The sequence below is a fragment of the Rhinichthys klamathensis genome, unplaced genomic scaffold, assembly GCF_029890125.1.
Source record: "Rhinichthys klamathensis goyatoka isolate OS25496 unplaced genomic scaffold, OSU_Roscu_1.1 h1tg000212l_1, whole genome shotgun sequence".
In the NCBI taxonomy this organism is placed as follows: Eukaryota; Metazoa; Chordata; class Actinopteri; order Cypriniformes; family Leuciscidae; genus Rhinichthys; species Rhinichthys klamathensis.
Window position 1 is genome coordinate 858134 of NW_026606737.1, and position 13140 is coordinate 871273.

At 37.6% G+C, this 13140-nt stretch overlaps 1 protein-coding gene across 10 annotated transcripts in view; it reads right to left on the reverse strand.

Annotated features, from left to right (window-relative positions):
* Nucleotides 1-1359: 1359 nt before the first annotated feature.
* Nucleotides 1360-13140, reverse strand: part of tns1b (tensin 1b) — a 307710-nt gene continuing 295929 nt past the window's right edge. For 9 of the 10 annotated variants that reach the window (XM_056264008.1, XM_056264004.1, XM_056264009.1 and 6 more), the window contains 7 exons: nt 12835-12912; nt 10939-11010; nt 8039-8065; nt 6882-7047; nt 5402-5470; nt 3788-3817; nt 1360-2515 (listed from right to left, as the gene is read on the reverse strand). In XM_056264008.1, coding sequence (XP_056119983.1) covers nt 2374-2515; nt 3788-3817; nt 5402-5470; nt 6882-7047; nt 8039-8065; nt 10939-11010; nt 12835-12912 — 584 coding nt within the window. In that variant the 3' untranslated portion in view covers nt 1360-2373. The remainder of the gene's footprint in view (nt 2516-3787; nt 3818-5401; nt 5471-6881; nt 7048-8038; nt 8066-10938; nt 11011-12834; nt 12913-13140) is intronic. The other variant, XM_056264007.1, reaches the window with a different exon arrangement.

The following is a 13140-nucleotide window of genomic DNA, read 5'->3' on the forward strand; positions in this document are numbered from 1 at the left end:
GCAAGGATTCAGAACTGGTGTGTGAATCGAAGGTAATTGTAGAGGATGCATAGATGGATATATGGCTGGCAATACCTGACAGCGCCTCACGATGGCAGTATGAAACAAAATACTGAAAATCTGCCTGAGAGAATCAATGACAAGTGGGTTTCGCCGAGGGCTGAATACTGGGAGGGAAAGGACGCCAAAATAATAATATTAATAATAATAATAATAATACAAAAATAAAGACACTTCCTTACTTTTCTTTACACAAAGCCTCTTGCAGTAAACACATCAGCCAACTCACTTTATCTGAAGGAACTTTAGGATGTAATCCTTACATATGCAAAAGCAACAGTGAGTTCTACTTTGAAGCCTATGTCCATCTAAAGCTAACGAAAAAAATGACGTGAGAAAATATCCAATAATGACAAGCTTTCCAAATACATACACTTTACACCATATATAATAGAATGCTCCTCAAAACCTCATGATTTTGAAATATTAGCCAAAATAAAGAGTATTTCTTTTGAAGGCTAATCTTTATGTAGACTATACAATATATCTATGGGTAAATGAGTTAGCATAGCGCAAAAAAAAAAAAAATTATCATACAATAAATATTCAGTAAAATCACTTTTTGAAGTATTTTATATATATACTTAGCTTACTTTGGGGTAGAATGATAGTGTGAGTGTGTTTTAAGCGAGGCATAGAGATACAGTGACAGATTCACACCTTACTGCCAGATACACAATGATACACACTCAGACCTGAAGAGAAGAGAGCTCAGCAAGTGGAGACCAGGAACTAATGGTGACGCTGGACACACGATTCGTCTTATATGTTGCTTCACTCAGCTCAGTTTACAGCTATCTACTTGGAAAGTGCAACGGGAATGGCACTTGAAGTCGGACGTCCATCTATTCCTGTGATTTCAGAGATATTTCTCCAGGCGGAAGAAGGTGAACGCAAAATTTGGAATCATATCAGTCCACAAATTCTGATTTTAAATTGTTATCTCACATTGTTCGTGAGCCTGGTTCCTCCCAAGGTTTTTTTTCCCGCCTTTGGCTTGCTCAGTTGGGGCTTAAAAGACAATTAATATACAGAAACACTGCACTGACTCAACCAGAGAAGAACAACTTGATCTGCATTGAGCTGGATTGTCTTCTGTACAGCTGCCTTTGAATTCACTTTACAACAGACATTGTTATTGAACTGAATTGAATCAACACTACACTGAATTGCACTGACACTATTTGTTTCTGTAAAGCTGCTTTACAGCTGAACTCTGTTATTTTCCTGTTTATGACTGTGAAACTATCTGTATTGTATAAAGCACTATATAAATAAATGTGACTTGACGGTATGGCGGCACCGAAATAGATGTGCACAGACAATGATAAACATTCACTTTTAAGCAAATAAAAATGTTTTTTCGACAACTATACATGCAAAACATAAGCAAGCATTGCAGAGAGAATGCAATTTGGCTGCTATACTTTTTGTTCGCAGTCAAACACCTGCAAAATTGAGTTTCAGGCAACAGAAAATTTCACTAGAAATCTCTCATATCCGACTTCAATAATGAACCTGGAAATCTGACATCAGGTGCCATTGCATTGCACTCTTTCGAGTAGAGAAACATCAGTTAGCTGCTGGATATCTCTGGACCAGAGGTGAACGAACACGCTGAATTACTGAATCAACGACTCCAGCATCCCACGTTCTCTCAGAGGAGCATCTTTGAGGGTGAAGATGTCTCACCCGTCCTCACTTTTAGCTTCTCCTAGGTCTGCTATATGAGGGACCTTCACAATCCCCACAAGGTTTTGAGTTTATCCAGAGTGGACTGGAAATTGCTTTTAGTTGGCATGTGAAGTGGTCTTGCACTTGTAGCGTGAACAACAGGAGCCGCTTTGAGAAGGAAGAGTTCATATGTACAGTTTCGACGAAGCAGCTGTGGTTTACCAAGATATACAAGAACGCTTGAATAATGATTGGTTTGTCCTGACTGCTCTCTTATCTTTGGTACTCCAGCCCCAGATTTCAGCCTCCTCATCAAACTTTTTTTTTTTTTTTTGACTTTTTCTTGTCCTTTTTTTTTCTAAAAAACAAGCAACAAAATCACTGAGATCATTTCCACGTCCCCCGCGAGTGAGATGAAGATCACCTCCTCTCTGTCCTTCACTCCTCTACGCCCACAGTGCACTTCCTCTGTCCCTCTTCCTCACTACCATCCGAATAACCCTTCCTCACACATTCACAACCACACGTTCACACAGCCTCTCACCCAAACATACAGAACTAAAAAACGAAACGTAAAAAAACCCCAAATCAAACAGAGCAGAATGGAAGTCCTCCAGAAAGCAGCGCAGTGTGAAGAGTTCACCGCTTCTGAGAGTTGATCATCACTTTAGAGACGAAGTTGACGATGGCTGTGGCCGGCTGATCGGGATCCATCTCAGCGAACAGGTGACTGACGTTGTCTGTTGTGCTCCCTTGCTTTCTGGCCACAAAGCCAAAGAACCTGTGAAGAAAGAAAGAAAAAAAAACTCTTAATATGCAGTATGAGTGAATCTAAAAAGTACTTTTCCAGGTCACTATCCTATTGAAGCTTGTTTCCGCCACAGAATAAAACATAAAAAAGGTAATTTTTATTCCGCAATTGCGTGTTATAAAGTCATAAATGCGAGGTATAAAAAAGTCAGTCTTTTTTTCCTTCAGAATTGAACTTTATAACTCGCACTTGTAAGTTTATATCACGCAATTCTGAGGAAAAAAGTCAGAATTGTTAGATAAACAATTATCTTTTAAATGGTTTTATTCCAAGGCAGAAACAAGCTTCCATACTATCCTACCCAAAATAAATAGAATTCAGAAATTATTAGGCTATGAATCTAAATCTAAACAGATTTTTGTGATAAATCACACCTACAATTATATTATATTTCATATAATATATTATAAATATATAATCATAAATATATTTACACACTGAATCCCTGAATTGATGTAGAATTAAAGGAAGCATATTTATAATAATATTTGTAAATTACATATTTTTTTAACTTGAGATGTACAGATTATTCTGATTTGGAGAGCGGATGCTGAATTAATTGCATACATTTTTACGTTTTACATGCTAAACAGTCCACATTAATTCCAGAAATTATAATTATATAATATATATAATTTCTGGAATTAATGCTCCTTTTGTGGTGGTATTATATTCAGGCTTCTCTTCTCTTCTCATCTCCTGAACCACAACAGTGGAATGATGTTCGCCGTGATCATGTGCTTTCATCCTCAAGTCTTCCTCTCTAACATATCTGCTAACACAGCCCTTCCAGAACAATCTCTTTCAAACTCTGCCCAGATCGAGGCGTGAGGGCTGTCACATGCCTCATTGCTCTGGGAGCGTAAAGTGTTCTGAGATCTGCTCAGATTGTGTGTGAGAGGATCATATTATACCTTTTTTTCCCTGAGGATCACTTATAATAGTTATATATAATAGTCACTTATAAAAGTTTTTCGAACGAAAAATCCTGTATGTTCTGTGGCCTCAGAGGGTAATTCAAGACACACATGTGTGAGGGTTAGCAGGCTAGCATCGGGTTGTGTTAGCAGCACAATCCCGCTCATTCATCATGACACCCCTGAGCATAAGCATTTTATCCCATGATGCACCAGGGAGGGAGAGCAGCGCTTGAGACTGATGCATATCTAAAGTGCTTTCAGATAACAGCGTCTGCTAAGCTGCAAAAGATCAAGTTCTTTGTTATCAAAAGCTGGTACTTACTTTGCAGTGCCACCCTCAGGTTTGCTCCACCTGGAATGACATTGAAACAGATTATAGATGTTTAGCTTTGGGATTTGACAACTGAAGCATTAGTTAAATAACAGTAACACATTTTATGTATAGAGCATTTCTGATATTCTCAAAGATGCTTTACAAGAGATAAAAACGATAAAAGGCAATACAATAAAATTAATCACACATTAAAAGCACAACGTTTTGAGTAACAATTTGAAAATAGACAAATCAATACTAATTCCAAAAACTAGATTTTGTCATTTCCTGAAGAACATGTGACAGGTAGGAGCTCATGTTGCTATGTACAATTAATACATCGTATATATACATCTGTATTAGGGCTGCACGATTTGGGGAAAATGTCATATTGCGATTATTGAGGTCAATATTGCGATATGCGATTGCGCTATAATAAACAAATGGTTTCATGAGTCAACTTGCTTGGTTCTAAAGCAAAATGCACACACAGATTAGTGATAATTCTGAAATATGTATTTCTCAACTCAAACTAGCAACAACAACTAAATGATTGATAACACCTACAGTATAATGATCAATAAAAATTAATTTAATTTTAATTTAAGTGAACTTCAAACAATCCTCACATAAACCCATAATAAATGTCATATTTACCTGTGCTCTTCCTGTCTAACAGGTAGGACATATACAGAAATTGAATAAAGTTATCAAACAGTCTGCGCTGCATAAATGATAAATTATATGGACTAAAATCCTATTTAAAGCTACACAAGTTCTTTGGTCAAGAGCAGCGAGTGTTTTTCTCTGTTCCCTTTGTTCTTTGATTAACTTTACTGACAGAAAGCATTATTGGATGCTGGCCCTTTAAGAGTTGCTGACAGAGACGCGGATCTCACACGCGCCTTATTCTATTTTGGCATATTTTGGCATAATTGTGTGTGTTATTGTTCGTTCACTTCAAGCGGAAAGAGAACTGTATTCTGGCGCGGTCTGTGCACGCGCATGATACTGGCGCACGTCTTTCAGTCAGGACATTCACAGGCAGCGCGCTCTCTTTTGACTTGTCTCGCTGAATGGTTTAAAGCATTCGCATGAATAAGAGCGGGATCATGTAAACACTAGCCAAAGGATGACAAAAAATAACAGATGCTGCGTTAACAGCCCTAATTTGTTTATTTCATATAAAATCGCAGTATTTTGCGTCATATAATCGCATAGGCTTGACATCGCGATTACGATTGCGATATGATTAATCGTGCAGTACTAATCTGTATACATTGTATAGTTTTTCACAAAAATCTCTGCTCTATTCTTTCCCCTACTATATGTTTTTATGTGCATTAATAATTTTTTGTTGAAAAATGTCACTACATCACATTAATATAATATGCATGTGATGCATAAAGAACCTTGAGTCTGAATACTTAGGGCTTAAGGTTAAATTACCTTTAGAAAAATCCTTAATTGTAATAATGAGCAACAACAGAAATACTGCAAAAGCACCACTAATAAAGCTAATACACTTACACATAGTTCTGATCCTGTCAGATCCACAGATCAATGTATAAATGCTGTGACTTTTGTGTCTAAAGTAATGCTAATGTTTCAGGGGTTTCTTACTTCCTCTCCTGTGGATCAATGTCGCAGAACGTGACCGTGCTGATGGGATAATGACGTCTGAAGAAGAGCCTGTGGAAGAAAGCACAGGAATGTGCTTTTAAAACATGTGCACATGTAGCTTTTGAAAGAAAGAAAGAAAAAAGAAAGAAAGAAAGAAAGAAAGAAAGAAAGAAAGAAAGAAAGAAAGAAAGAAAGAAAGAAAGAAAGAAAGAAAGAAAGAATTGAATGAAAGAAGGAATGAAGGAAAGGAAAGAAAGAAAGGAAGAAAGAACTCACGGAAGAATAAAAGAACAAACAATAGAAAGAATGAATGAATGAATGAATGAAAGAAGGAAGGAAGGAAGGAAGGAAGGAAGGAAGGAGGAAGGAAGGAAGGAAAGAAGGAAGGAAGGAAGGAAGGAAGGAAAGAAGGAAGAAAGGGAAGGAAAGGAAAGGAAGAAAGAAAGAGAGAAAGAAAGAAAGGAAGGAATGAAGGAAGGGAAAGGAAGAAAAAAGAAAGAAAGAAAGAAAGAAAGAAAGAAAGAAAGAAAGAAAGAAGGAAGGAAGGAAGGAAGGAAAGAAGGAAGAAAGGGAAGGAAAGGAAAGGAAGAAAGAGAGAAAGAAAGAAAGGAAGGAATGAAGGAAGGAAAGAAAGAAAGAAAGAAGGAAGGAAGGAAGGAAAGGAAGAAGGAAGAAAAGAAAGAAAGGAAGAAGGAAGGAAAGAAAGAAAGAAAGGAATGAAAGAAATAAAGAAGGAAGGAAGGAAGGAAAGAAGGAAGAAAGGGAAGGAAAGGAAAGGAAGAAAGAGAGAAAGAAAGAAAGGAATGAAGGAAGGAAAGAAAGAAAGAAAGAAAGAAGGAAGGGAAAGGAAGAAAAAAGATGGAAGGAAGGAAGGAAGGAAGGAAAGGAAAGAAAGAAAGGAAGGAAAGAAATAAAGAAGGAAGGAAAGGAAGAAAGAAAGGAAGGAAGAAGGGAAGGAAGGAAAGAAAGAAAGGAAAGAAGGAAGGAAGAAAGAAAGAAAGAAAGAAAGAAAGAAAGAAAGAAAGAAAGAAAGAAAGAAAGAAAGAAAGAAAGAAAGAAAAAAAGAAGGAAGGAAGGAGGAAGGAAAGGAGGAAGGAAAGGAAGAAAAAAAGAAAGAAAGAAAGAAAGAAAGAAAGAAAGAAAGAAAAAGAAAGAAAGGAAGGAAGAAAGAAAGAAAGAAAGAAAGAAAGAAAGAAAGAAAGAAAGAAAGAAAGAAAGAAAGAAAGAAAGAAGGAAGGAAGGAAGGAAGGAAGGAAGGAAGGAAGGAAGGAAAGAAAGAAAAAAAGAAAGAAAGAAAGAAAAAGAAAGAAAGAAAGGAATGAAAGAAAGAAAGAAGGAAGGAAGGAAAGAAAGAAAGAAAGAAAGAAAGAAAGAAAGAAGGAAGGAAGGAAGGAAGGAAAGAAAGAAAGAAAGAAAGAAAGAAAGAAAGAAAGAAAGAAAGAAAGAAAGAAAGAAAGAAAGAATGAAGGTGTTCCCTCACTTCCTGTGGTTGTCAGTGAGTGTGATGCCCTGCGCAGACACTTTGAAGTGAACGGTGGCTGAGGAGATCGCACTGCTTGTCAGGGTTTCTGAGATGGCTTTAGAGATGGCCTGAGGTCCAGTCAGAGACTCCATGTCCACTGAGTTTATGTACAGGACATTACATGCTGGGGAAGAGGGAAACATGCACTGATTAATAGCCATGTGGCATCTGCAAACATTCCAATTACAAGCAAGATGCACCTTTAAATAAACTCCAACTCTTCACACATACTGTGATCTTACCAAACATACACACACATATCATTAGTACATTCTGCATTTGCATAATCCAGTGGTTCTCAAATTGTTCTTTGGTTCTCAAACGCCAGGCGCGACGCAAGTGTTTTCTGCTAGTTTCACCGTGACGCAGTTATCATTTTCACGTCCTGCGCCACGTTGTTTAAATAGCAAATGCATTTGTGCGCCCATGGGCTGCTGGTCTGAGAACGAGGTGTGTTCAGGAGCATTGTTGGCGCGTTGCTATTTTGAGGAACTGAAATATAGACTGCACCATTGACCAACTGAAACTGGTCTTAAGTCAATGGCGCAGTATTTCTTTTGTTATTTAAAGAGAGCATTAATAATATGCGCCTATAGGCGGGTGCAGAACGCGCGTCCACTTTGTCCCGTAGATGGTCAGCTTGCGCGCTTTAACTTTGCGCACAAGGATGCAGATGATGGTTTGTATACCAGTTTATCTTTATTAAAATAACTTGATCCACATTGCAATAGAATCATGTACTTAACCAAAATATTGCAACAACTTATTAGCATTCATGATTGATTTGCGTATGATTGGGCAGAGCTGAAAAGACACTGAGAACCACTGGCATCATCTATCAGTAGATCCATGCATAGTAATCTAACATCAGTCATGAAGAACATGCCATATTCAATCAGAAAGGTGCTCTTGAAATCGGGGCCTTGACAAACAGCAGCAGCCAAACCGTTTTTAGCAGACAGGTAAAGGTGCTTCTGGAGGTCTGAACCATCATCACATGCACAGACAGTAAAAGAGGAGTGCGGCTCTCTCTAGACACGGCAGTCAAAGTCAGGTTAAACACAACAGCACAGATACATCAATGAATTAAACACGCAGAGCATCACCGGGTTTACCATGGGAGTCAGATGAACTCTTCTGCCCTAAATCATTTCCACAGGAGTGACACCAGGGTGGAGAAGAACATGGCAGTTGATATCAGATAATAAACAAGCAAAAATGCTTAGACTAATAGAATAAAATTAATGTATCAAGAGAGCATTAATAAAGAGCTAAGCTGGATCAAAATTGTAAATAGATTCAAATCTACCAATAAATGATCATTTTCGAAGGCTAAACACAATTGTAATTTATTTAGTTGTGCTAAAAAACATGAATGCATTTAATTCTGTTTTTGAACAAATGTTCCAGATTCAGTGCATCACTTTCATTGACATTACAGATTTTATATTACGGTAACACTTAATTTTACAGTGTCCTTGTTACAGTACATGTACTTACAATAGTAACAACAGTAAATTATGCATAATTACATGCAATTAACCCTCAACCAAACCCTAATCCTATAGTAGGTACATGTTGTTAATTAATATTACTCAGCACTTAATTAAATAATTACACTCTAACAACGATAGCTGAAAATAAAGAGTATCCTAACCTATATTACCAAATACCTCTATAAATAATATATAGTTTCTTGCTGCAGTTGAAGCAATTTTTTTTTACAAATTAGCTCACATTCTCTAGGTTTCCATTTATGTATAATTCATGCAAATTCGATGTATTATATCTATCAGTATTATAGACATTAGCTCTATCACTAGCATTTAAGGCATAATGTTAATTACCCCAAAATTTGACTAATCCGTCAGTTTTTTGTTTTTTTTACCTGAAATATTGTTGTTACTTGTAATGGAGGATTCCAACATCCCTGTATTGTTTTAAAAGCAGAAATGTGTAGCTTGTATATTTGTTAAAACACTTAAAAAAAAACCTGTTTATTATTCAAGCTTTTCTACATGGTCAAGCTTCTGGTTTTGCGTTATAGAACCTGAATCTGGAACATTGCAGTTTTGAGCATCCAAATGGTATAATCAATCTTTTGGAGTGCTCTCGGAGTATACATTTATTTGTAATTTTAACTGTTGGAAATGAAGCGTAAAAGTGGACTTCAAAGAATTCTTATCCTGTTGCGCCCTCTATAGGCCATGATCAACGACCAGTCGGCATTAAAGGGATACTCCACTTTTTTTGGAAATAGGCTCATTTTACAACTCCCCCAGAGTTAAACTGTTGAGTTTTACCGTTTTTGAATCCATTCAGCCGATCTCCGGTTCTGGCGGTACCACTTTTAGCATAGCTTAGCATACATCATTGAAGTGGACGAGACCATTAGCATTTCAAAAAAAAAAATGACCAAAGAGTTTCGATATTTTTACTGTAGTTACATCGTGCACTAAGACCGACGGAAAATGTAAAGTTGCGATTTTCTAGGCTGATATGGCTAGGAACTATACTCTCATTCCTGCGTAATAATCAAGAAACTTTACTGCCGTACCATGAGTGCAGCAGGCGTAATGATATGACGCAGCGCCTGAAAATAGTTCCGTTGTGTTGACGGAAGGTGGCCTATTTTCAGGCGCTGCGTCATATCATTACGCCTGCTGCTCTCATGGTACGGCAGTAAAGTTTCTTGATTATTACGCAGGAATGAGAGTATAGTTCCTAGCCATATCAGCCTAGAAAATCGCAACTTTACATTTTCCGTCGGTCTTAGTGCACGATGTTCGACAGAAGAGTCAAGGTTTAAATAGGAAAAATATCGAAACTCTTTGGTCATTTTTTTTTTAGAAATGCTAATGGTCTCGTCCACTTCAATGATGTATGCTAAGCTATGCTAAAAGTGGTACCGCCAGAACCGGAGATCGGCTGAATGGATTCAAAAGCGGTAAAACTCAACAGTTTAACTCTGGGGGAGTTGTAAAATGAGCCTATTTCCAAAAAAAGTGGAGTATCCCTTTAAGCTTAAAGGAGAACTCCGGTGCAAAATGAACCTCGGGTGTAATAACACATTGGTACAGACTAAATCGTTCCCTGAGATTTGTTTTCATGATAATCGAATGTAAAGAGTTTTATCTCTAAAAACAGTTTAGCTTATAACGCTAGTATATTGGCATAGAGTAAGCAAAAAGAGATCGCTAGTTAATACCACTAACAAGGCTCAAATTAGCCCCACACTAACACGGCAGCATAATGAGTGTCCTTACATGCAAACCGAAGCATTGAGAACTTTGTAAGTGTATAGACAGTTTAATAAGAAGATACTTTACACAGACAGTACAGTTAGCGCATACAGACAGGAGCCATCTTGGAAAACAGTCTCGACCAATCGAACCACGAGGGTGAGCGAACAGTACGTGTAGATATTGAAGATAAGATAAATTATATTTAATTTTTTATTTTCTCTGTTGCGTTCAGTGCTTCTCTTATGCGCTCAGTGCTTTCTTCCGGAAACAACGGACCATATGAGATTCCAAGTCACAGTTCAGCTCACGTATCACCGTGTTCGTGGTTTGACTGATCGAGACTGTTTTCCAAGATGGCTCCTGTCTGTATGCGCTAGCTGTACTGTCTGTGTAAAGTATCTTCTTATTAAACTGTCTATACACTTAGAAAGTTCTCAATGCTTCGGTTTGCATGTAGGGACCCTCATTATGTTACTGTGTTAGTGTGGGGCTAATTTGAGCCTTGTTGGTGGTATTAACTAGCGATCTCTTTTTGCTTACACTATGCCCAATATACTAGCGTTATAAGCTAAACTGTTTTTAGAGATAAAACTCTTTACATTCGATTATCATGAAAACAAATCTCAGGGAACGATTTAGTCTGTACCAATGTGTTATTACACCCGAGGTTCATTTTGCGCCGGAGTTCTCCTTTAAAGCATCATGGATGGCATTACTAGAGCATGCTAGTCTGTGCAACCCCTATTACACATTGATGTAAATATCCTCACCTGCACCCTGTTTGAGCATCTCTGTCGCCGGGTTAGTAGGAGTTGCTATCTCAGGTGATTCCTCCAGAGGATCTATAAAAATTACAGCAGGTCAGAGTTTAGAGTGTGTATATTCTGTCAGGTCGAGTGCTACGATCCATCATTCTGTTGCGGGAATTCTCGCTAGGCTAGGAATCAAAGCGCCTGGCAAACATGCGTTCACTCTGTGTTTGAACATGTCTGTGGCTTCATGCCCCCTGACACCTGGATGGCATATAGCAGTTGGCTGAGGACGCCACAGTGCAAAACTCACGATTATTCACCCTGGGCAAACAGGACATACATCATCATGACAGAGGGCGCAGCTAAGTGAGGTCATGATGAGTGGGAATGTACAGTACATGTACACAAACTCATACAATGGGCTCCAAAAGTCTCAGACTACTAGTGAAAATAGTACTTTTTGCTTTAATGACAGCGGCGCTCAAACAGACATGTTTGAAGAAAGGAGTGCAGACGCTTCAGGCTCTTATATTTATGCCAATTGTGTGATATTACATTAAAATGCTGGATAAAAACACCAAGATGCACATTCAAAAATCTGAAATATGCATATAAACCGTATTCGCTCCCATGAGAAGTATGCACATTATAAAAACACATTTACCAAATCCATTTTACAGACGTGCATGTAAAAAAATAATGTGACTTTAGGTGCGTTCACGCCATGTTGTAATTACCGTAATTACGAGATTTCAACTTGTAAAAAGCGTTCATGTCCTCTTAGAGCTCGTAAGTACAGCTTGTAAAAAACTCTATAACACCTGATTCATTTAGGCATTGATAGTGTTCCCATAAAACAATTCCCAGTCCGAGGACGTGCTCCGAATAGACAGCTCCAAATAGAATGTCACGTGTCAGATATATATAAAAAGCATCAGCAGCTTGCGTAGTGGGGGAAAAAAAACTTGATTTTGATTTTTGATTTTCCTAGAAGAGATAATTCAGTTCTCTTGAAATTTGCAACTTGCATCAAAACATAGCTAATGTCACAAATTTGATTAGTGACCTAGAAATAAAAAAAAATAATTTTTTTTTTTTTTTTTTCAAAATCCTAAAATTTATTTCACATTTAAAGGTGGGGTATGTGATTCTCTTTTTTGTACATTTTTTCAAAATAACTTGAAATCCTATTCCTAACCCACTTACAGCCACTGAGTTAGAAGCACTGAAATGAAAATTAAGCAATTTAATCATCTGTGGAACGGGCAGCACTCGAAAAACTCCAGCCAATCATTTCCAAGACCACCAGAATCATTGGACAGTAAGTCCGTCATTGTTGGATGCACCAACAATGACAATTCTGGGCTGAAACCAAAAGTCTGGATGCACTTAGCCAAAAACCAAAACCGAAAATGCTTTTTAGAAATGATTTATTTCTTATTTTAAATGAGCTTTTTTTAAATAATTGTATTAATATTAGACCTTTTAATGGAATTCAATAATTGTAATGATACAGAATTTAAAAAATACAAGCATATAAAATAACCAAAATTGTTTTGAACACTAAAATTGAACAGAAAATACATTAATATTAAAAATAAAATATATTATTATTTATTCAGTTATATGTAACAAAATCAGATTTAACAGATTTATTTTTTTATATTTAGAGTGAAAGCTGTGCGCTGAACACTGAGGCGCATGGCGGGGTGGCGTATATTTTCGGCTCATATTTTCGCCTGTTTTTCTCTTTCGGCCAAAAACCGAAAATGCCATTTTCGGCGGATACATTCCGGCAGCTAAAATTTCGGTGCATCCCTACATTTGAAGAAAAAAACAAATGCCATGTTTTCAGAGTGGTCTCAGACCTTTGGACCCCACTGTGTGTGTAGAGAAACAGATATGATTTCTCACCTCTGGTTGGTATGACTAGTTTGCAGGGTAGAGCCAGTGGAGTGATGGAGTGCTGGTAGACCAGTGCAGACAGGCAGCCTGGACACAGAAGATGAAAACAAAATTGGGGTCAGATTTACGAGCGGAAATCAGAGGAGGGCATACTTTACATTACAACTGTCCTGAAAAGGTCAAACTTTGATGCCAGGCCTGGCAAACTGTAAATCCATGTTGCTGAAGAGTTGTGGCAGTGAAAGTTAGGAGGATAGGAAGGACGGGAATACTAACATGTGGCATGTAGTCTTTCTTTATTAAACCCCTGCTTCA